We start from the raw sequence: 24,341 nt of genomic DNA on the forward strand, positions 1-24,341 counted from the left end.
TTGAAATGAACTAGTGACAGAATGGATGAATGAATGAAGAAGAGATAAAAAGATGAAATAACAAGCTCATTTATTGAAAATTTACTGTGTGCCAGGTGCTGTGCTAGATTCTTACGGATCTTCTTGTCTAATGGGGAAACCAGATACTGTGTGCCAAGAAAGGGAAGTGGATAAGATGCCCTGGGAACTTATAAGTGGACCTCACCTGTCTGGGGAACTTGGAAGGCTCATAACATATAAGCTGAAATCTGAAGGGGTGAAGCTGTGGGTGGTAGGGAATGCGGCTGGAGAAGGTGGTGCCCAACCTGTGGAGGGCCAGAATTAACCTGAGAGCTTGGCTCTTCGGAGAAACTCAAAGGAGTTGAGGGATGTTGGAATGAAGAGGTGGGGTATAGAGGGAGTGTGGAGGGGCAAGAAGGGAGAAAAGGGAGTTGGGGCCAGACACAGAAGGGCCTTTTAGGTCCTGCTAAGGATTGGGGACTCTCTCCTGAAGACAATGGGAAGCCATTGAGGATAGGAAGTCAGGTGGCATAAAGAGGTGGCCTTGGCTGCCCTGAGGGCCAGTGGGGTGGGTCATCTTCCTCCCCTTGACCTCCACTTCCTTAAGTATATAATGCAGTAATCATATCTAACTTCTGGGACTCTGTGTGTGTGTGCAGGGAGCTTTTGTTAGCAGATGTGCATGCCTGGCCTTTAGACTTTGCTCAGTAAGTGTTGAAAAAGCCACTCTTGCCTGACTTGGTCTCCTTTTGCATCTCCTCCCAGGGACCAACTCCTGCTTAAGAACACCATGCACGCAGGTGAGCTGTCCCTACAATTCCCGTAGGAAGGGTGGCCCAGGTATGGGGGTGGGATAGAGTGGGAGGATTGGGGAGTTCACCCAGCAGTCAGATTGCTGGGCTGAGACAGGCTCTGTTCTGGATGTTTGCCCCAGGTTCTCCTCCATGTAGTCTGCCTCACCCAGAGCAAACTGCTAAGGGCAGTGGGCAGCTCTGTCAAGGCTGCTTTGGGAATCTAGAGCCACAGTCATTCACAGAATAGTTCTAGAAACTTAGGGGTTGGCTGGAAGTAGGGTAAGTAAGGAGGCTCCCCCTTCCCTTTTTCTGCCTTAAGGGGGATCCTCATTTGTCTAGTATTTGTGGACTTCTTACTGTGGACCTGGCATTGTGTTAGGTGCTGGGGATGCCCCTGGCACTAAGATGTGCATAGTTCTCTCCAGTGGGGAGCTCATCTCTAGCAGGGGCTGGACCACTAAACAAGTCATTGGAATAAAGTGCCATGAATCATTTGCTCAGAAGGGTGGGATCGGCAAGGATGGTAGGAGGAGGTTCCAGGACAAGGCAATTGCATTTAAGGGCCGTGAGCTGAAAGGGAGCAGTGTGTGGTCAAAGAAGGGAACACAGGGGATGGGGCTGGAACTGAGAGAGCCAGGGGAGAGCTGTGCAGGACGGGACTGGACAGGTGGGCTGGACGTGGTCATGAAGGACCTCGTAAGTCGCCCCAGGGACTTCATGCTAAGGATGGTGGGGAGCCATGGAAGGGTTTCAACAGGTGAGGCTCAATTTGCCTTTCTACCTCTCAGGAGCACTGCAGGGAGCTCAACAGTAGGCTATTGGACAGAATCGGGCAGTGGCATTGAGAGACCTCCAGACCAGGCATGGCCATGAATCCAGGGGCTAGTCTGGTCCTCCGTGAAGACACAAAGATGATACCCACTCTCAATTCCACTGAGGCGCCTGGTTTAGGCTCTGGCACCATCTCTGGGCCCAACCCAGACACGGACCTTGTTCCTATCTTGAATCCACCCCTGAGTCCTGGCTTGGTTCTTGATCCAGACCTTAATCCAACTCTGAGTCCTGTCTCAGAGGAGACCCCTGGCCTGGCATCTGATAACACCCCCAGACCTGATGACAGCAGGGCCGCGGCTCCAGCCTCCCTCCAGATCACCACTGCCCACTCTGGTGAAGCCCTGGGTTTGGATTCCAATCACATCTCAACAGCTGACTCACAGGGGGCCCTAAGTCCAGCCTCAAACCTCGTTCTGAGCCCTGGCTCTATGGAAGCCCAGGGTCTGAGTTTGGGGAACCACTCTGGGCCAGATTCTGAGGAGGCCTTCAGCTCCCTCCCAAGCAAGATTTTTGATTTGGGTCAGAGTAACTCCAATCCTTCCAGGCCTGAATCAAACCCGTTTAAAAGGCCTTATTCAAAAGAAACCCTTGTTCTGGGCCAAAGCATCTCCAGGCCAGGCTCAAAAGCTCTCCTTATTCCAGCCCCAAACTCTTCTCTGGATCCTGATTCCAATCAGCTGCTCAGTGTGAGCTCAGGAAACATCTCCAAGCTGGACCTGAATGCAGCTCCAAGTTCTCCTGGGTCCCTAATGCCAGGCATGAACGAGACCATCACTTTGGTTTCACATAACATCTCTGGATCTGTTTCAAAAAGAACCTTTGGTGCAGCCTGGAACACGAGTTCCAAGGGAACCATCAACATGGCTTCAAATGACAATCCCAAGTCTGATTTGGACATGACTGTCACTCAGGCCTCGTGCTTGACGCTGGTTCCTGGTTCCAGCGAGGCTATCAGCCTGCACTCCAGCACCCAGGGACCCAACTCCACCGTTTCTCCACCCTCGTGCATGACCCCGATCCTGGGCTCCAATGAGACTCTGAGCCTGGTCTCCAGCCTCATCTCCAGTGACACCTATACCCCGACACTGAGCAGCCAGCAGGACTGTTCTGAGGACAACAGCATCCACACGGTGCCCCTGGAGGGGAGTCCGGGGAGCTGGAGCAAGATGACTAGTGTCGAGGTGGGCCAGTTCCCACTGAGGTTCCCCACCAGTGACACCATGAACAAGGACTCCACAGCCTTCCAGAGCATCCCTCAGGGTGAGTAAGGCCAGAGCGCCAGCCCCAGAGAGGACACTGACCTGGAAGAACTCTATTCAGACTTGCAGGGCAGGGAGGGGAGAGGAGAGGGGAAAGGAAGGGAAGAGCATGCAATGGATAACATGCAATATATTTACTATACGTGAGAAGGGAACAGCATGCAATGAATAACATGCAATATATTAATTATGCATGAGAGATCTAGTGCTTGCTGTGTGACTTGGGACAAGCTACTTAATCTCTCTGAGTTTCAATTTTCTTAACTGTAATATAATATTCTCCATATAATAATACTTTCATTCTGTCCAAATTACAAGTCAACTAACTAACTATACCTTCCTTTCTTTATTGATAAATTTCAGGTCTGTCTTCTCAAGTCAAAGTTTGAACAGTGGAGCAGGCAGGCTTGAGTTTTTGAGGTCCCCACCTAAGTGAAGCCTTGGGGTCCTATCTGGAACCTGTGGCTCACTTCTGATGTGCAAGAGTTCTGTAAATGAATCCCCCACCAGTTTTTGATGTTGTGAGGATCTTCTCCCAATTATTTATATCTCCAAATATTTTTGTTTGTTCATGCACCAATACCATATTGCAATTAAAAAAATTTACCATGGCTTTGCAAGTATGCATTCATATCTGATAGGGTGAAAATCCCTCTTTAAAGTTCTCGAAACTATTCTGAGGACAACAGCATCCACACCATGGCCTGGAGGCTATTTGAACACCCTCATTCTTCCGTATACATTTTAAAATGCATTTGTCTAGGTCCTCAAAAAATCTTTCTGGCATTTTTATTGGAATGTTATTAATCTATCCATCTATTGGAGTTTTACTTTATTTTTTTATTTTTTAAACAAAATTTTTTTTAATTAATTAATTTATTTATTTATTTTTGACTGCGCTGGGTCTCCGTTGCTGCCCGTGGGCTTTCTCTCATTGAGGCGAGTGGGGGCTACTCTTCGTTGCGGTGCGCTGGCTTCTCATCGCGGTGGCTTCTCTTGTTGTGGAGCACAGGCTCTAGGCATGCAGGCTTCAGTAGTTGTGGCACACAGGCTCAGTAGTTGTGGCGCACAGGCTTAGTTGCTCCGCAGCATGTGGGGTTTTCCCGGACCCCGGCTCGAACCCATGTCCCCTGCATTGGCAGGTGGATTCTTAACCACTGAGCCACCAGGGAAGTTCCGAGTTTTACTTTATATAGGATATATCCTTTACTAGAATTTAAAAAATTCTCCATAAAAGACTAGTGCATTTTTGGATAGGATAATTCTTAGGTACTTTACAGTTCTTATTGCTACCATGAATCATACCTTATTTTCTTTTTTTTAAAATTAATTAATTTATTTTATTTATTTATATTTATTTATTTTTGGCAATGTTGGGTCTTCGTTTCTGTGCGAGGGCTTTCTCCAGTTGCGGCGAGCGGGGACCACTCTTCATCGCGGTGTGCTGGCCTCTCATTATCGCGGCCTCTCTTGTTGTGGAACACAGGCTCCAGACGCGCAGGCTCAGTAGTTGTGGCTCATGGGCCTAGTTGCTCTGAGGCATGTGGGATCTTCCCAGACCAGGGCTCGAACCCATGTCCCCTGCATTGGCAGGCAGATTCTCAACCACTGCGCCACCACGGAAGCCCCAATTTTTGTTTTTTAATAGGAGCATTTTGTCCATTTGTATTTTTAAAAGCAATGTATTTTCAAACTGTATTTGTCTTTTAAAAACTTTTTCAAGGTATATAACATATATCAGTAAAATATGTAAAGTGCACTACTAACCTTAAGTGTACAGCTTGATGAATATTTACATACCTATACACACTGGTAACTACCACCCAGATCAAGACACAGATCTTTTCCAGCATCCCAGAACCTTCTCTTGTGACCCTTTCCAATCAATACCTCTTCTTCTGGGGCAGGATTTCTCAGTCTTGGCACTATTGACATTTTGTGTTAGCTACATCTTTGTTGTGTGAGTGTGGGTGCGTGGGGAGCTGTTCTATGCATTGTAAGATGCATCCCTGGACTCTGCCCAGTAGATGCTAGTAGTAACATCCTCCCTCACAAGTTGCCCTCAGTTATCAACAGCCATAGAGGGAACAATTCTGATTTGTATCACCATAGACTAGTTTTGCCTGTTTTTGAACTTCTTATCAATAGGATACTACAGTATATACTGTTTTGACTCTGGCTTCTTTAGCTCAACATGATGTCATTTAGATTCATCCACATTGTTGCATGTATCATAGTTGATTCTTTTCATTGTTTTGTAGTATTCCATCTTATGAACATACCACAATTTGTTTATCCATTTTTTGCTGATGGACATTAGGATTTTTTCTACTTTTTGGATATTATGAATAAAGTCACTTTGAACATTTTCGTACATGTCTTTTGGTACACAGATACATTTATTTATCTAGAAGAGGAATTTCTGGGTCATAGCATAAGCATATGTTTAGCTTTAGTAGATATTGCCAATTTTTCAAAAGTGGTTGAATTAATTTACCATCTCACCTGTGAGAGTTCCAACTGCTTCACATCCTCACAAACATTTGGTATTGTTAGTTTTCAAAATTTTAGCCATTCTGTTTGGTGTCTAATGATATTTCGGTGTGATTTCAATTTGCATTTTTTGATGACTACTGATGTTAAGCATCTTTTAATATGATTATTGTCAATTTGTATATCCTTTTTTAAAATATATTTATTTATTTTTGGCTGTGTTGGGTCTTAGTTGCTGCACACAAGCTGTTTGTTGCAGCGTGCGGGCTTCTCTCTAGCTGTGGCACGTGGGCTCCTGAGTGCGCAGACTCTCTAGTTGTGGCGTATGGGCTCTCTAGTTGTGGTGCACGGTCTCTCTAGTTGTGGCGTGCAGCCTCAGTAGTTATGGTGTGCAGGCTTATTTGCCTTGCAGCATGTGGGATCTTTGTTCCCTGACCAGGGATCGAACCTGTGTCTGCTGCATTGGAAGGCAGATTCTTAACCACTGGACCACCAGGGAAGTCCCTGTATATCCTTTTTCATGAAGTGCCTGTTCAAGTCTTTTGCTCATTTAAAAAATTTGGGTTGTCTTTTTCTTATTGATTTGTAGAAGTTCTTTATATTGATATAATCCAGATATGTGTACCCAAAGGTTGTGAAAATAGTCTCATATTCTCCCCCAGAAGTTTTATTGTTTTTTCGTTCACATTAAATTTATAATGCATCATGAATTAATTTTGGAAAACAGTGTGAGAGAGGGACTTAAGGCTCATTTTCCCCCCATGTGGATATCTAATTGCTCCAGACCATTTATTGAAAAGACCTACTTTCTCCACTGAATTGCAGTGTCACCTTTGAGGTAAGTCAAGTGACTGTATATGCGTAGGTTTATTTCTGGACTCTTTCTGTTCCTTTGTTTGTCTATCCTTAACCATTGCCGTAGTTACTGTGTTTTAGAGTAAGTCTTGATATTTTTTACTGTAAGTCCTCCAACTTTGTCCTTTCTCAAGATTGTCTATTCTAGGTGATTTACTTTCCATATAGATTCTAGAAACAGCTTGTCAATTTCCATAAAATATAATAAAAATCTGTTAGATTTTCATTGGAATTTCATTGAATTTATAAATCAATTTATGTAGCATTGTCTTCTTTATAAACTGTGTTTTCCAACCCATAGTCCATTTATATTTAATGTAATTATGGATAGTTTAAAAAATTTGTTTAATTTTAAATTGAAGTGTAGTTGATTTACAATTATGGATAGCTTGATTTCTATCATCTTATGTTTGTATTCTTTGTTCTGCTTGCTCTATATTTCTTTTTTACTCCTTTTTTAGTTTTGGGGTTGTTTTTTCCTCCCTCTTTTCTCTGTTACTTGTGTGGAAGTTACATACTGTTTTAAGTCTTTTAGTGATTCTCTAGAAGTTACAATGTGCGTATTTAATTTATCACAAAGTCCAACTGATCAATGCATTTATCTTCCTCCCAGACAGTTTAAGACTTAGAAACATGTTAACCCCACTTAATCCCCCCTCACCACCAATTTATATGCTCTCCTGGTAATGTATATTAATTCTATCTTTTTCTTAACCCTGTAAACATTATTATTATTTTATGTAGTTAATGTTCTTACATTTACCAAAATATTAACCTCTTTTTTTATTTGCTTGTTGCATCTCAGACCCTCCATCTGGGATTAATTTCCTTTTGCCTAAAGTGCATCCTTTAGAATTTGCTTTAGTGAATTCTGCTGATGGCTGACTCTTTCCATTTTTGTCTGAAAATGCCTCTATTTATCCCTCATTCTTTAAAAAAATTTAAAACAATAAAAACTTGCAGAAAAGTCAAAAGTACAGTATAAAAATTTTTTCTGAATAATTTGATAATAAGTTGCCAAATGATATCCTACCAATCTTGAAATTTAATATGTGTTTCTTACAATAAAGGATAAAAGTTAATCATCAGAATCAGGAAATTAATACTGATACACTGCTACCATCTAATCATCAGGCCCCATTCAAATGTCACCAATTGTCCCAGTAATGTTCTTTATTAAAAAAGGATCCAGGTCAGAATCATTCATTGCTCTTTTTTGTCTCATCTGTTTTGTTTCCCTCAGCCCTCAGACTTTCCTTGACTGTTATGTCCCTGATACACTGGAAGATTACAGGCCAGCTATTTTATAAGATGTGCCTCATTTTGGGTTTATCTGATGTTTCCTCGTGATCAGATTCATGTCATACATCTTTGGCAGGAATAGCACAGACGTGATGCTTGGTTTTCCTCACTGCATCCTATCTGGTGGTGTATGATTTTTATTTGTTCCATTACTGGCGATGTTCACTTTGATCACTTGAGTACAGTGGTTGCTGCCAAGGTTTTCCACTGTAAAGTCATTATTTACCTCTTTTTAGTAAATATTATGTATTAAATATTATGTTAAAATATTAAGGAGGTACTTTGAAACTATGTAAATATACCATTCATCATCAAACTTTCAATTTAGTTATTTACTTATTTATATTAGTATGGACTTATGTTTTCCTAGTTTACTCGATGGACCATAATCTGTTGCTACCATCATTTATTGTGATACTCAAACTTTCCCCAGTTTAACCAAGGAATCCCTTTTGAGCAAGCTTTGTATCTCTTTGACGTCTTCCCATAATTCCTTGGGCTCTCTTCCTTGTTTTCTGGTACAAGATGTCTCAGGCTCATCCTGCACTTTCTCTGCCCAAGTCCTAGAATCAGCCATTTCTCCAAGGAGACTTGTTCCTTTGGTACTTAGGAGCCAAGATTTGGTGCTAGCTGTATTCACTACTATTGAGGTGTCTCTGCTTCTCACTATTGACTCCATCCTCTGGTAGCCTCTGGTGGCCAAGTTGCCCCTGAAGTTCCAGGGTCTCTCTCCTTGGGCTTCCCCTCAGCCCTCTTAAGTCAAGGGCTCTACTGGCCCTGCTCAGCCAAGTGCCCATAGCTGGACCAATCACTGTGTCTGGGGGCATGGGAATCTCTTACTGGCCAAGCATGTGTTCCAGGTCCACCTTTATTCATTTGTTTGTTTATTGACAATATTATATTAGTTTCAGGTGTAAAGCCCACCCTTATTTGAAGAGGGATGATGGGTGTGGTTTGCAGCTTCACCTAGCTATATGGAATGAGTAGCTTACATGGAAGACAGAGGCTTTTTCACCAGAAGAAAGATGAGGAACTTTGGGGCTGACAAAATAGCATGTATCTACTATAACAAATAAGAGTTTAACTATAAATTGTGATAACAACTGAAAGAAGAGAATAGGATGATGCACAAGAGGATCACAGTGGGCCTTTCATTAGCCTGAAGACCAGGGGAGGCCTCTTTGAGGAGTGGCAGGCAAGCAAAGACCTGAAGGATGGGGCTCTACCTCAGCAAGGGGGTGTGGCAGTGGAGCGGCCCAAGTAGAGGAAACTGCCTGTGCAAAGGCCCTGAGGGGGAAGCTTGCTGGGCCTCGAAGGAGGCCAGTGTGGTGGGCGCATGGGGAGCGAGGGGAGAGCAGGGGAAGGTGAGGCTGGGGAGGTGGGCAGGGGAGACTGACCTGGCAGGGCCTTGAAGACACTAACAAGGATGCTTGCTTTATGCTCGGTGAAATGGGGTGCCCATAAAGGGTTTTAGGGATGGGAGCTCAGTCTGGCTGCTGGCGGAGTAAGGATTGGAGGGGCCCAGTGGGGGAAGTGGGAAGGGACTCTGCTACACCATATCTTTACCCTTCCTCTTCTCTCCTCAATGAAACTGTGACCTGCAGGAGCCTTCGATGAAGTAGCCTCATGTCTGGTGAAGGTGCCAGGGCAGAGAGAGGATGGCAACGAAATAGCTCTGGTATGCTTCCTGCTAACACCCACCTGACTTTTCTGGGATGCCCTCTCCCCCCGCGCCGCCCGCCGCCCCCGCACCCCCCCCCCCCCCCCAGCATTCCTTGTTTCTCTGCCTGGCTCGTCTCTCCTCCTTGGTACTCATCATCATCTGAAGCACAATAGGCTTTATAAGTTTATCTTGTTTCTTGTTCTCTTGCACTGGGATGCATCCTCCATAAATCAGGGGTTTTTGTTTGTCTCATTCCCAGCTGTATTCCTAGCATCTAGAGCAGTGCCTGGCATATCCTAGGTGCTCAATAACAGTTTTTTAAACCATGGAATGAATTGTGAGAAGGTTTCTAAAAGCAGAAGAAAAGGGAATTCCCTGGCGGTCCAGTGGTTAGGACTAGGCACTTTCACTGGTAGGGCCTGGGTTCAATCCCTGGTCGGGGAAATAAGATCCTGCAAGCTGCGCGGCATGGCCAAATTAAAAAAAAAAGGCGGAGTGGGGAGAAAAGCTAGAAATGACCTTTTTCAGGACACAAGCCCAACCCAGGTCTTGGCCATGCCGCAGGCCTCGGGAGGCCAGAGAAAGCCAGCATCTACAGGCCTTGGTGAGGGCCAGTGCGGGTAGACTGGACAGGCTGGTGGCCGTGAGTGTGACACACGGAGCATGGGTGAGCCTGGTTGGCGGACAGAGTCTGGAGGCAGGGGGTCCACCCAGGCCAGGCCGTGCAACCTGTTCTCTTGACAGGAGGGGTGGGAAAGAGCTTGTGGCATCTTTGACACACCACACTGTCCATTAGATTTTCTTGTTTTGCTTTCTTTACTATATATTTTATCTGTTTCATGTTTCTTTCTTCTTCTGCCTTACGATAATGAGAACCAATAGATTAGACGTTGGTTAATGTTTTCCCTCTCTCAGGTTGCAGAATGCCTTAATCCGACTGGTGTGTGCCCTTAAGAAGGATAGATATTAGAAGGCTCTTATCACTTACAATGGCATTTCAGCTTGAGGTGTTGGGACCCTTTCTGTCCCATTGGCTCCTGCCTCTTCTCCCTTGCTTGGAGAGGAGAGAATGCTTTGCAGTCCCTGATATCTGGTCCTCCCCCAAATGCTGGCCTACAGGGATTATCCCCAACCTCCCTGCTGCCACCATGATCTTCTCAAGTCTTCACCCCCCTCAGGTTCCCCTGTGGTTTCTCACTTGTCTTGAGCTGATGCTGGGGGCCGGCAGCTGGGGAGAAGGAGGCTGGCTTGCCTGCAGGTGGCAGGTGGCTAAGGGGGGTGTAGGGACAGTCCCTGAGGGCTGGGTTCAGTGTGGCTCTCACCCTGCGGCTTTGCCCTCCGCTGCCCCCGAGGTCGAGAATGCCCTCAGCCTCCAGAAGAGCCAGGATGTGCTGGACGCGGAAGAAGAGAAGAAGACCACGATGAAGAAGATGACGGTGCGTGAGCAACTTGCGGTCTGTGACATCCGGGCGGGGAGGGGGCGGAAGTCCTGAGTCCACCCACTGATGAGGCTGGAGTGGGGTGGGATGGGCAGAGGACAGTCGAGGCACAGACACTTGGGCTTGAGTCTCGGCTCCACCTCTAATTGCCCCCCACCTACCCTGGGGGAGCTCAGCCAAGTCACTTCCCCTCTCTGAGCCTCGCTCTTAATACCTCACAAATGACTGTGATAAAACCTGTGTCCTTGGCTTGTTGGGAGGACAGAACCCAAAGGTTAGTTCATTGTAAAGCCTTAGGCACCTGGGAGCAGTCGTAATTATTTTATACATTATTTCCCCCAAAATTCCTTCTGATGGGGAACCTCTGAAGGAACTTTCCTTTTCTCTTTGCTAAATACAGTCACTTCTCAGTTAGCCACCAGAATGTTTGGGCTGGGATAACCACTGAAGTTTCCAGAATTATATTTAGCTATAAAGAGAGAAAAAATCCTTGCCTTTGATACTTCCATTTAATTAATGTTAATTGAGCACCTATGGGTCTTTGGTGCTAGATCAAAAGTGAGGAATTAGAAGGACATTTTAAAGGAATTCAACCGGACCACTTTCGAGGGCCACGCGTGGTGTTCTCTGCATTGGGCTGGTCCACGGTTTAGATATACTTCCCCACCATGGGGCTGCTGAAACAGTTCTTCCGGAGCCCTACATGGGGGGCTTGCAGCAGGCTAGGGCTTGTCATGTTTTTGGTGGCCTTGAACTGAGGGCTCTGGACAGGGCTTGAGCAGTCAGCTGGCTCCCCCCACTGGAGGCCAGGCAGGCTGTGGAGGCTGCCCACGCCGAGGGGCTGCGTGGCCTGCTCCCTGTGAGGAGGAGTGGCCTCGGCCCTGGTGGTCTGCAGTGGCCTGTGCCCTCCTCGACACCTCCATGGTCCCCCGTCCAGAAGCAGATCCAGGAGGAGCCGCTGGATTCTCTCTTGAGCTCCGCCCGCCAGCAAGTCATGGAGACCCTGACCCAGCTGAGGTGACCACGGCCCCTTCCCTGAACCCCCGCCACATTCCCTCTACCCACGGGCTCCGCCTGTATCTTCTGGGGCCACTCTGCTCTGTGTGGCCCTAGCCCAGTCCCGGGCCTTTTCCCTTCCCTTTGCCCAGCCCCTGCCGGGGCTGTCTGCCCTGCACCCCACCTCCCTCCTCTTCCCCTCCTCATCTCGCGCTTTTGTGGATCTGAATCTCAGCCCTCATCCCAGCCCTGCATCCTTCGCTTCCTGCCTCCAGCCCCAGGCCCCCCCTCGCTCCATGCCCTTGCTTTCTGTCTCTCCCTCAGTCATTCCCAGCTCGTCCTGGACGTGCGGGAACGGTCGGAGCTGGTGAACACGTGCGTGAAGAGTGTGCTCTCCCTGCCCTCGGTGCAGGCCATGCAGGAGAAAGACGAGGACAAGGCTGAGGCCAGACAGGTGAGGCAGGGCCCTCCCCAGTGGGGCCTCGGGGCTGCCTGGCGTCCTCAGAGCGAGGCACGTGCCTGGACTCCCAGCAGGGAGAGGAAGGTGTTCTGGGAGGTAAAATTTTTTTTTTAATTTATTTAATTTATTTATTTTTGGTTGCGCTGGGTCTTCGTTGCTGCGCGCGGGCTTTCTCTAGAGGCAGCGAGCGGGGGCTACTCTTCGTTGCAGTGCGCGGGCTTCTCATTGCGGTGGCTTCTCTTGTTGCGGAGCATGGGCTCTAGGTACGCGGGCTTCAGTAGTTGTGGCACGTGGGCTCAGTAGTTGTGGCTCTCGGGCTCTAGAGCTCAGGCTCAGTAGTTGTGGTGCACCGACTGAGTTGCTCCGCGGCATGTGGGATCTTCCCAGACCAGGGCTCGAACCCGTGTCCCCTGCATTGGCAGGCGGATTCTTAACCACTGCGCCACCAGGGAAGTCCCCTGGGAGGTAGATTTGATCTTCACACTACTACTCAAGTAGCTTGGGCAGTTCACCTCCCCTCTCCTGGCCTGAGTAGGCACTTGATAAACATTTGGTGAATGTATGAATCTGCAGAATAAAGAATCCCCCATCTGAAGCACCGTCCACTTTGGGCTCTGCCCCATGAGAAGGATGTGGGCAGATGCTGGCATGGCCTCAGGAGGTGGCCAAGAGTGGGAGGAAAAGGCCTGAGGACTGGGCGAGTTGGGGCTGAGGCCTGGAAGTGGAACCTCAAGGGGCTCCCATGAGCATCTTCAAACCCCTGCAGGATAGTCCCAGGAGGAGGGATCAGAGGTGACCCTTCCTGTAGGATGGGGTCAGTGGGGCAGGTTAGGGAGAGGGGTTTCAGCTCTGGGTGAGGCACATGGATGCATCCTTTCATTCAGCAAATATTAACTGATGCCTAATCCAGAAGTACAAGGGAAGGCTACAGTAGGGCTGAGGGCAGATTATCAAAGTATCGTACAAATAAATGCAAAATCACAACAGTGGTACGTGTTGCAAGCAAGAAGTACTTGATGCTATGAAGACTATGAAGAGCCTGGAATCGGGGGAGGCTGAGTGTGTTGGGGGTCAGGGCTCATGGCGCTGGAGGTGAGAGGTCACAGAGGAGCTGACTAGTTGAAGGGGATGGCAGAAGGAAGAGTGTGCCAGGCAGAGGGAGGAGCCTGTGCGGCAGCCTGAGGACAGACAGAACATGGTGACTGCAAGGGCGATAAGGAGGCAGTGTGGCTGGAGTCCAGAGGGTGAGGTGAGAGAGCTCTGGGGGCCAGACCAGCCCCAGCGTGAAGGTTCTGAGTCCCGGAGGTGGTGCACTTGAGAGAAGACCCAAAGGAGAGGTGGGGGAACCCCTGCTGGGTGTGAACAGAGCAGTGCTGCACAGTGATGGGCCACAGATGGGAGGGAAGGAGGAGGCAGTCGGTGAACGAGGCTTGCTTGGTGGTGGTGGTGTAAGCCTGGTGTGCACAGACTCAGGAAGCCTGGACAAAGACAACCCGGAAGGTAGATGTGGAGAGCGGTGGGAAGAGGGGAGGCAGGGGAGAGAGGGTCTCAAAACACTGCTCAGCCTTGTGTGTGTGTAATGCTTGCACCCTCCTAAGGTAATTTCAGGACTGTGGTGTGGCTGAGGAAGGAAGAGACAACCGGGCAGAAGAGAGATGGCTCCTGGAAGGGGCAACTTAGAAAATCTATTTGGATCTAGGAGTAGTAATTTAAAGAAGAATCAGAACACTTCCCCAGAGACAATAATATAAGTCACGCTGGTCGTCCGTTGATCTAGCTCTCACAGTTCCAGAGCTTTTTCCCACCCATCTTCTCATGTTCCTCACAAACCGAAACTTCCTTGTTCTGTGACCTTGGACAAGTGTCTCCTTATTGGTAGAATGAGAAAAACACTTTGAGGACAAAATGATATGGTTGTGCAAATCACGAGGCACGCACCTGGCCCGTGGTAGATTTTCAGTAAATGCTGGGCCTCTGATTCCTCCCCTTGTAAGCTAAGAAGGGCAGAGGTAATAATTGCCAATTTGTCAAGAAGGAAACTGTAACCCATGGAGGGCAAGTAATTTGTCCAATATCACACACCAAGGTTAGTCTCAGAGGTGGGACAAGAAAGCAGCTCTCCTGGGTCCGAGTCCCCCTTCTTCCCCTGACCCACACCAGGGGTTGCCTAGGGCTGGGGTCTGCTCCAGATGCTCCCTAGTGGCCTGGTCCTCCTCCTGTCCACAGACACTTTACCGTCAGACCTTGGAAGCCCTGCAGACACTTCTCAATGCCCTCTGTGTTGAGGACCCCACTCCTGCTGGGCTGAAGAGCATCTTGGAGGTACGGAGGCAGGGAGGAGAGCAAGGGCGGAGGAGAATGGAGAATTGACTCGGGAGATCTGGGGGTGGGGGGCTGGACCCAGAAAGAGTGATTTTCCTTCAGGATGTCATCTTGTGCCAGGTTCCTGCTTCCCTGCCCCTCTCACAGGCCACGTCCCAAACTCCTGCCCCTTCACTCTCTCCCTATCCCCCATACTCCTGCTACAGCTGTCCCCATATCCTTGCTTTCTAAATTCTTGTTCCTGTCTCTCTCTCCTATCCTCAAGACTCTCCACCTTTCATCTCTCTCCTCACTGACCTTTGTCCTCCCTCTGTCCTGTCCTCAGCTTCTGGACCCCATGTCTGTCCTCAGCTTCTGGACCCCATGTCTCCCTATGCTCTAAGAAGAGGAGGAGGGCTATGGCGGATTGTCTTTATGCTCTCCCTAGAAGCTTCCTGATGATTGGTGAAGGCTGGCCTGCCCATCCGGGCAGTAGACGCTGGCATCCAACTTGTAGCTCTGAGTCTTGCCCTTTTCCCCACAGCCTCTGGGGCCCTGGATGAACTCTGGGAAGGCCCATGAGAGAGCACGGGCTGTGAAAAGCAATGTCTCTGTGTTGAACCACACGCTTCTGACCCTGCCTTTCTTTGTGAGTGGCCCTGGGAGGGGGGAGGGGACACTCCTAGGGAGAATCTTCCCAGCTCTGAGGGAGCCTGTGCATCCATCCAGAGATTCCCAGGGGGTCCCCACTATCCTCAGAGGGCTCAGCTCTCAGGGCCAGACCATCTAGCTCTGTTCACCATTTACTGTATAGCCTTATTAAACCTATAAGTCTCAATCCCTAAGATTATGACACAAACAGATGTCCTCGGGGTTCCCGGCACTGGGGCTTCTGCTGGGGAGGCTCATCATTCGCATCGGGGATCCTGACAAGGAGATTGGCCGGGAGGCTCTGGACGGCATCACCATCCTCTACACCATCTTGGAGCTTCAAAAACGTAAGCCCTTTGGAGTGCCTCTAAAACAAGGCTTTTGAGCAGGTACTCAGCCTAGAAATTGAATGAAGCCATGGCAACAAGGCACTGGTGGGATATGAAGGAGACCAACACAGAGTCCAATGGGGTCTGGAAATCAGTGTGAAAACTTAGTCCCCACAGAACTTGGAGACAGAGGTGACAAACAAACCCATTTTGACTTAAGCAATGCTTCTATTTAAGCTTCTCCTCATTCTTCCAAGTTTAATTTGTGACTCTCGTTTTCACATTCCCATGCCACCATGTACACCTAGGCATAATAGCCCCAATGTCCTGGTTTTTGGTCTGTCTTCCCCCACTAGACTATAAGTTCATTTGAGTCTGTGTCTTGTTCACCACTGTATTCCCAAGATCTAGCCCTGGGCCTGGCACATGGTGGGTGCTCAGTGAATATTTATTGGATGAATGAACAAAGAACAGGTCCTATCTTGGAACCTGGAGTGGCTAAAACCTGTAGGTGGGAGTACATCTCTGGATTCAGCTGCAGGGAGCTAGCGATATGGTATGGGCTGCCACAGAAACCCAGCTGGCACTGCACCTGAGGTGTGCAGTATCAACTGTTACTTGCCTCCTTCCTTTCTCCAGAGTCCCAACTCTGCTCCAAACCAAGGAACCTTGGCACATTGTTCAAACTTCCCTGGCTCTGGAGGCAGAGTGACCTGGGTATAAGACCTAGCTCTGGCCCTTCCTAGCTGTGTGACCTTAAGCAAGTATTTTTCTTGTCAAGGCCTAGATTTCCTCATTTGTAAAAAAAGGCACAATAGGATATAACTCACAAGCTTTTTGGAAGATTAAATGAGATCATATATGTAAAAAGGCCAGCTCATTCCACACATTATAGGTACTTGCCAAATAGAGTTTCCTTTTTCCCCATCCCTACAAGGATCATCTAATTAGTTTCAGCGTTTTGGGATATGGCTGTTGTCCCTGCTCTTCTTGTTCTTTAGCATTTGGGGCAAAGATTTAGCCCCTAGGAGATTTCCCCTGCTGCCCAGGAACCACTCAGACCTCCTGAGTGATAGATGAAGGTGATATAAGCCATGTTAATGATCAGTCTTAGGGACAGGAATAGTATACACCAAATTAGTATTGCCAGATTTAGCAAATAAAAGTATAGGACACCCAGTTAAATCTGAATTTCAGATAAAAGGTAAATACTTTTTGGTATATTTGAGACATACTTTCACTAAAAATTGTTTATCTGAAATTCATATTTACTGGGTATCTTGTATTTTATCTGGTGACCCTAAGACAAACCCACCCTGTTAGATTCTCAAGGAGTGAAATGGTTTATCCAGGCCCCCTGACTGTAGGAAGCAGCAAAGCTAGGATTTGAATCTGGGTCTGCCTGATTCTAGGTCTCAATCTCCTTCCCTTTACAAACAACCTGCATGCTTAGTCCATATGTTATTCTGCCTCAGTGGCCCTTTCTTATGCCTGTGTCTCGCACACCCTGGGAGACCCAGGTAGGACCCACTCCAGGCCACAGTTAGGCTCAGGAAATGTTCCTGAAATGTGTTTCCTTCAGCAGAAAATAAGGAGCCCACACATGCAGGTACTATTCTAGGCACTCGGGACACAGAAGAAAAAAGATTAATTCAATAATCCTCCTGTTGAGCTTATCTTCTTGTTGTCAGGAGACAACGAACAAAAAAACAAGTAACACCTATAGTAAGTCAAATGATGATTAGTATTACAGAAAAAAGAAGAAAACAGAAAAGGGGGATTGGGAACACCAGGGGTAAGGGAATTGCAATTTAATAGAGGTGTTGCCACGCACACACCAGAATGGCAAAAATGGAACAGACAACTCACTGGTGAGATGTGAAGCCACTGGAACTCTCACACACTGCTGGTGGGAGCATAATTGGTCCCCACTGTGGAAAACTGTTTGGCAATATCCCCTGAAGCTGAACCCATACCCACCTTAGGACACAATTCCAATCCTAGCTATGTGCCTACAAATGTGTACCTATAGTCACCAAAAGGCATGGACTAGGCGTATTAGAACATTCAGATCAGCACTATGCATAATAGCTGGAAACAACCCAAATGTCCATCAGAAGTAGAACAGATCAATAAATTGTAGTATATTCATACCACGGAAAATTATACAGCACTGGGAGTGAGTGAACCCATGCAACTTGCAACAGTGTGGATGAATCTCACCCACATAAGGCTGAGTGAAAGCCAGACACAAAGGATAACATATAGTAAGAGTCCATTTATATAAAGTCCAACAGCAAGGAGATCGAATCTGCGGGTTTAGAAGTCAGAATAGTGGTTACCCTGAGTGGGGGAGGGGGATAGTGGACTGAAATGGGGGCACAGGAGGGTCTTCTGGGGTGCTGACCGTGTTCTGTTTGTTGACCTGGGTGCCCGCTACAAGGATATGCTCACCGTGAAAACTGATCCCGCTGGTCACCTATGATTTATGCACATCCTACAACTACGTTTAAGAAAAAGTTAAAAAACAAAATAGGCGGTCAGTCCTCACTGAAAAGGTTCTTTTCTTGCAGGAGCCAGAGATAAGGAAGAGACCAATAAGGAGGAGCTGTACGAGAGCAACAAGTGTTTCCTGGGCCCCTACAACCCTGTCAGCCCGTGCCAGAACATTCTGCGTGTTATCGCGGTGACCACCTGCTCCCCATCAGCCCTGGGCCTTCCTGGGGCGATGGGAACAAGGGAGGAGGGGCAGCACCAACCTGCCCCAGGGCTTCCTCCTCCCCTTCCATCCTTCCAGGCTCAATCCCCTTTACATTCCTTTGCATGCTTTCCTTGACCACACAGGCCCATCCTGTGGGCTCCCAACCCCTCTGGTCTGTGCCACAGTGCGTGGGCCGTGTCACCAGCTCTGGGGGCAGGGGCCATGTCACCCCTTCTTTTGTAGCTTCTCCTCAAAGTGTTTGACACTCACGGATTAACTGAGTATATGCACCCCTGCTGACCTCTGCATATGTCTGGGGGTGTTAGTGCGTCCATATACGGCTCGCTCTGGGTCTGCCCATGTGTGTCAAGATCTCTATGCCTTTGTTTCAGGAATTTGGAGACTTCCTGGGGCCCCAACAGGTAAAGGACCTGCTGCTAGCAGCCCTGGAAGGGCTGAAAGGTGGCTCAGAGGCTTGGGGCGAGGACTCGGGGGAAATGATGCAGCTGGCCTTGGAGGTCACACTCAGCTCGGTGCTGGAGCAGTACCGACACAGGGCACTGGAGGTGGTAAGGCCCCCAGGGGGCAGGGGCTGGGCTGGGAAACCCCACAGGGCCCACTCATCCCTCAGGCAGGGTAGGGCTGCTGGTGGCTGAGTTCTAGATGCTCCCAACTTGGCAGGTGAGAAAGAACTCGCTTATGGGCCCCCAAGACAGCTCAACTATCAAGTGTGGGGTGGGGGAGGGCAGCAAAGACAAGCTGTCTCCCAGGGAAGGGGCGGCTGCTCTGTCTGCCTGTCTTCCTATTTCTCCCCTCTGCACCCTCCTCTCCCCTCTCTCTCCCCCCACCCTGTCACCCCCTTCCTTCCTCCTCCTGTCTCCCTGCTCCCCCATCACCCCCTTGGCTTCTCCACTTGGCCCTCTGCCTGCTCCTGGCCACCCTGTCTGTACCCCAGATTCCAGAAATCATGCAGGGCATCTATGTGCACCTGAGCCACATTCAGGAGCCACGGGCCCGAGAGGTGGCCCTGCTGCCCGTCTCTCTCCTGGCCAGCTCCTTCATGACCGAGGTCGTCGTGGCCCTGCTCATGTGTCCCCTCCCACTGGACAGGTACCAAGTGAGGGGGGCTCACTACACTTCAGAGGGTTGATATAGCCCTGTTCCCGGGCTGGGAATCCCTTCTTCTACCAGAGGAGCCCCTCGCCCTCCCAGGTGGTCCCTCTTCTATGATCTATGATGCTTATGACAACCGTTAAGTCCTTCCTGAGCACTGCCAGGTGTCTGTGCTGCACATTTATATGTTTTCTCACAAGTGTAACAACCCCATTCTATAGATAAGGAAACTGAGGCTCATGGGAAGTTTCTAGCCCTAGGCACCTACTGAGCAAGCAACAGAATGAGGACCTAAACTCGTATCTGACCAACTCCAAGCCCAGAGCTCTTCAGTGATGCCATAAAAGTAGAACTGAGTGTTGGTCCTGATTCTGCCTCCAGACGCTCTGTGATCTTGGGTAGCCTGCTTGCCCTCTCTGGGCTTGAGTTTTCCCCCATATGCAAAAGGAAGAAATAATCCTCCCATTCTCACCCCAAATGGGTGGTCATGACAGGTAATGCAGCCAGTTGTGCTGAGTGCCTGCCCTGTGCTCCATGCTGTCAGCCTTCAGGGACCTCTGGTCTGATGGGCAGAGGGGACTGTGGCCAGATGGTGATGAGCTTGTGGGCAGGGGAGACAAATCTGGCTGCTCCAGTCTCCCAGCTCAGGAAACGCTCCAATACCTTTGAATGAAAACAAAGCAGAAGCGTGTGATCCACACCTTAAGGTAGTTGGTTGAGAGTGAATGGAAAAGAATTATGCAGAACTGTGCAAGTGAGGTGCGCTTCTAACCAGGAGAGCTGGTGTCATTCATAGAAACCAAGATCAGTGCAGGGGTGACACACTCCCATCTCCCACCTGGAAGAATTTAACCCTTTCTGGCTTCACTGGAAACCAGGGAGTTTTCTTCTTGGAGCCACTAAACATTCAGACTCAAGACTGCCAGGGCCATACCTGACCTCAGTTACTCAGGATATAGGACAGGGCAGAGTCCTTACAGCAGCCTGTGTAGCAGGCCAGACAGAGCTGGGACAAAATTTAAGGAGGCCTCACTCTCAAGTGCCACTCCTGTGCTTGCCTGATTGGAGGACCTCCTTACATGTTGCGCCCTGGATGCCTCACTTTCCTCACCCTAGTATTGGCCCTGGTCCTCCCAGGTGAAAGGTGTAGGTGCTGCCCTGGCTTAAGTGGCTCAGGCTTCAAAGGAACTAGTGTCTCTTACAATAACTGTCTAGACTTTGCTTCCAGGATCCCCACAGGGACAAGCCCAGTCACAAGAGTCACTGAACCCTGAGAAGCTCAACGCCACAGCGTCCCCAATGGTCCTTCTAGTTAATTTATAGTTCCTCCAGCCCAGACGCAACTTACCAATTGGGTCATTTTTACCATAAGCAATGTTGCCTAGCAACATAGTTGACATACTATCTTTATCAGGTTTCCAGGGAAACGGAGCTGGAAAGTTAATGGAAGGTTCAAATCTTAAGCAGAAGGGGGAAAGGGTTTTGTTAACCCTTTAGTGCACTGGCCCTGTCAGCATTTTCAACTCCCCACGACAGGAGTGCCTACAGGCTGGTGCCTGCTGGCCCAGATGCTTTCCCCTGCCTGGTATACTGCCTTCTAAGGGACAGGAGTGGGCCCTCCTTGACATTATGTGACAAATGCAAGATCCAGGCCCCGAAGGGCTCCTTGGCATAGAAGAACAAGCACAGGCTTTGGAGTCATCAGGCCTGGTCACTTCTGGTCCCTGTAGCTCATTAGCCGTGTAGTCTTGGACTGGTGATTTCACCTCTCTGAGCCTTAACTCCTGTAACATCTGTAAAATTAGAATAAGAACCCACCTTGAGGGTCAGTGTAAGAATTCAGTGACCTTGAGTATCTTGAATATCTTGCTCACGTCTGCTGGGAGACAGCAGATGCTCAATATTTGCTGAAGTAATAAACTGTATGCAAAGCACCTGGTAAAGTAAGTACCTGAGTCATAGGGTTTTCGATAATTGTTAGCCCCCCGCCTCTTAGGGAGTGTTTTCTTGTCCATTCCAGAAATTTTCTGGTACGTCCATGGATGCCATTTCAAAGGCACCTTCCCTTCTCCCTCCCCAAACAATTGGGCGGCAGGGTGTGCCCCACTGCCCTGGTCCCCGCTAACCATCCCCACCCTTGACCCCCCAGCAATGGAGCAGAGATGTGGAGGCAGCTGATACTGCGCAAGCCCAGCTGTGACGTCCGAGATCTCCTGGATCTGCTCCTGACCAGCCTGAAGGAAAAGCCTGTCACCAAGAAGGGCCGGACCTCCATCGTGCCCTTAGCGGTGAGGACACCCCACCCCGCTCCATCACTGCCCCATCCCATCCTCCTCCCTCCTCCCCTCCCCCTGAGTTCTGCACACCCATCTTCTAGTTCCCTGCTTTTCCAGGAACTAACTGTGTGGCCTTGAGCAAGTCTGTCTCTGGGCTCTTGTTTGTGATCCACTGGACGACAATAGTACTGTTACTTACAGTGACGGCAGCAGCCTGGAATAGTGGACAGAGAATGACCTGGGACTCGCAGACCTTAGTCTGAGGGCTGGCTTTGCTCCATTACTGTTTTGTAACCTGAGCAAGTCACTTCACCTCCCTGAGGCTCACTCTCTGCATCTGTAAATGGAAATAATTATATCCACCTCATATAGCAGTTGGGAAAATTAAACGAGGTAACCTGTTCACTCATTTAGCAACATAAAATGTTTAAGTGCTTCTGCTGCCAGTCTCAGAGGTCGGCCCTGGGAACACGGAGGGGAAGGGCTCTGACTGCAGGAAGGGGGCTGGGTGGAGAGACAGATTTCTCTCTGCCTCTGTCACCAACCCCCTGGTCCTAGCCAGCTGGATAATACCCCCACTCATCTCCTTGCTTCCACTCCAGCCCCTCCAATCTGCACCACAGCTAAAAAAATCTTTGAGAGATGCACATCTGCTCTTCTCAGCCCTCTCGATGGCTTCCCATTGCCCTTGAGAGTAACACAGTGCTCCCACCTGTGCTACAGGCCCTGCACCCCTCACCGGCCTCTTGCCCTCACCCCTCACCATGATCCTCTTGCTTGCATGGGTCCAACCTCGTTGTTCTTTGTCAGATCTTCTTCTTCTTCTTCTTCTTTTTTTTAATATTTATTTATTTGGTTGTGCCGGGTCTTAGTTGCAGCAGGCGGGCATCTTAGTGTGGCATACATGTGGGATCTAGTTCCCTGACCAGGGATGGAAGCTGGGCCCCTTGCATTGGGAGCATGGAGTCTTATTCACTGTGCCACCAGGGAAGTTCCCTGTCAGATCTTCTTAAACACTGCTATCTTCTGTCACAGGGCCTTTGCACATGCTGTTTCCTCTGCCTAGACTGCTATCCACCAAGTTAACTTCTGCTTAACCCGTAGCTCTTATCACCTCCTCAGGGAAGCCCTCCCTGATTTCTCTGACCAGAGCAAATCGGTGCATATTATACTTTGCTTCACATACTTTATCTTGGGAGAGTTTACCCCAGCTGTGACTTAACAATAGTGTGTGTGTGTGTGTGTGTGTGTGTGTGAGGGGGTCATTTGAGTAATCAGTGAGATGCATGAATTCAGTGCCTGAGCCTGATATCCCCAAAGTCCAACATACACCTGGCACACAGTAGACTCAAAAATTTTTTGTTGGATTGATCTATTTATTCAACAGATATTGAGCACCTACTATGTGCCAGGCATATTCATAAGTTCTGGGGATTCAGCAGAGAGCAAGACAAGCTGGTGGAAGGAAGCAAATAAAGAGGAGCGAGTGGTATTATTCCTTTACAGAGGAAGATACTGATGCTCAGAGACATTCCATGTCTCATGTAAGGTCACACAGCTAGTGACTGGTGGTGCCAGGACTCAGATCTCCTGCCCCGGAATCCCGTGCTTCACCCTGGATCTCTCTGCCTCTCTCCCCCAGCACTGAGTTCTATGACTAGGGCACCAGCACCCATTCGTTCCCTGGTTTGGGCATTCATGCCCTCCTCCTCTGATCACTGTGTGTTGGCGTATTCTCATGTCACTCAGAGGAGGCAGTGAGGGCAGCCTAGTTTAACGGCCCTCAACGAAGAGGCAACTGGTGTCCCCCTCACCGTCTGTGTGCCTGTGTTATGAACCAGGAAGAGGCAGGGCTCACTATAGCACATAATCTGAAACCTGGCTTCAAGTCCCAGCTCTGCCCCCAGGAGGCTGGGTGACCTTGAGCAAGTCTCTTCACCCCCTGAGCTTGTCTCCTCCCCTGCACAGTGGGATGAAGACTCTACCTCACAAATGTGGGAAGAGATCCTTCCACCATGATTCTTCCAGGGGTGTGTCAAAGGCAAAGGGTCGCTGTGATTGTTCTGGGGCAGGGCTCACCCAGAGAGCCAGGAGTTGGGGTGTGGTAGTTGCGGGGGAATCTGGGCTTGCCCAAGTTGGGTCAGAGAAGAGCAAAGATCCAGGGCCAGCCTCCTAGAGAAGCAGTCCAGGCCCTGCCAGGAGTGCTGGGACATCTACCAGATCCCGCCCCCCACCCCCCCCCCCAGGCAGCCAGCGGCCTCTGTGAGCTCCTGTCCGTCAAAAGCTGCATGGGCCGCGTGAGGCGCATCTACCCCCAGCTGCTCCTGGCCCTGCTCATTCAGGTCCATTACCACATCGGCCTCAACCTGCCTGGCCGCGTGGTTTCCCACAAGGACGCCAAGAAAGACGGACAGCCCTCTGGTTTCGTGCCCGTACGGTATGTTCCTACTGTCCCTGGCAGGGGGAGGGCCACCAGCAAGGGCCCTTCCGAAAGTCTTTAGGGCAATTGATCAGTAGAAATTAGCTTTGGGACTAGAAGAGAAAACAGACGTGCACTTTTTTTTCTTTTTTAATTTATTATTTATTTTTGGCTGTGTTGGGTCTTTGTTGCTGTGCACGGGCTTTCTCTAGTTGTGGTGAGCGGGGGCTACTCTTCGTTGCGGTGCGTGGGCTCCTCATTGCAGTGGCTTCTCTTGTTGTGGTGCATGGGCTGTAGGTGCATGGGCTTCAGTAATCATGGCTTGCGGGCTCTAGAGCACAGGCTCAGTAGTTGTGGCCCACGGGCTTAGGTGCTCCGCGGCATGGGGGATTTTCCCGGACCAGGGCTCGATCCCGTGTCCCCTGCATTGGCAGGCGGATTCTTAACCACTGCGCC

The 24,341-nt window shown here is 49.1% G+C and overlaps 1 protein-coding gene across 1 annotated transcript in view; it reads left to right on the plus strand.

The window, feature by feature from the left end:
- The first annotated feature begins 1,657 nt into the window (after positions 1 to 1,657).
- Positions 1,658 to 24,341, plus strand: part of MROH7 (maestro heat like repeat family member 7) — a 40,594-nt gene continuing 17,910 nt past the window's right edge. The window contains exons 1-13 of the mRNA XM_059898703.1: positions 1,658 to 2,888; positions 9,142 to 9,215; positions 10,553 to 10,636; positions 11,577 to 11,656; positions 11,960 to 12,089; positions 14,322 to 14,417; positions 14,941 to 15,045; positions 15,259 to 15,394; positions 17,950 to 18,062; positions 18,470 to 18,646; positions 19,033 to 19,187; positions 21,340 to 21,478; positions 23,713 to 23,903. Coding sequence (XP_059754686.1) covers positions 1,658 to 2,888; positions 9,142 to 9,215; positions 10,553 to 10,636; positions 11,577 to 11,656; positions 11,960 to 12,089; positions 14,322 to 14,417; positions 14,941 to 15,045; positions 15,259 to 15,394; positions 17,950 to 18,062; positions 18,470 to 18,646; positions 19,033 to 19,187; positions 21,340 to 21,478; positions 23,713 to 23,903 — 2,711 coding nt within the window. The remainder of the gene's footprint in view (positions 2,889 to 9,141; positions 9,216 to 10,552; positions 10,637 to 11,576; positions 11,657 to 11,959; positions 12,090 to 14,321; positions 14,418 to 14,940; positions 15,046 to 15,258; positions 15,395 to 17,949; positions 18,063 to 18,469; positions 18,647 to 19,032; positions 19,188 to 21,339; positions 21,479 to 23,712; positions 23,904 to 24,341) is intronic.

The sequence above is a fragment of the Balaenoptera ricei genome, chromosome 1, assembly GCF_028023285.1.
Source record: "Balaenoptera ricei isolate mBalRic1 chromosome 1, mBalRic1.hap2, whole genome shotgun sequence".
In the NCBI taxonomy this organism is placed as follows: Eukaryota; Metazoa; Chordata; class Mammalia; order Artiodactyla; family Balaenopteridae; genus Balaenoptera; species Balaenoptera ricei.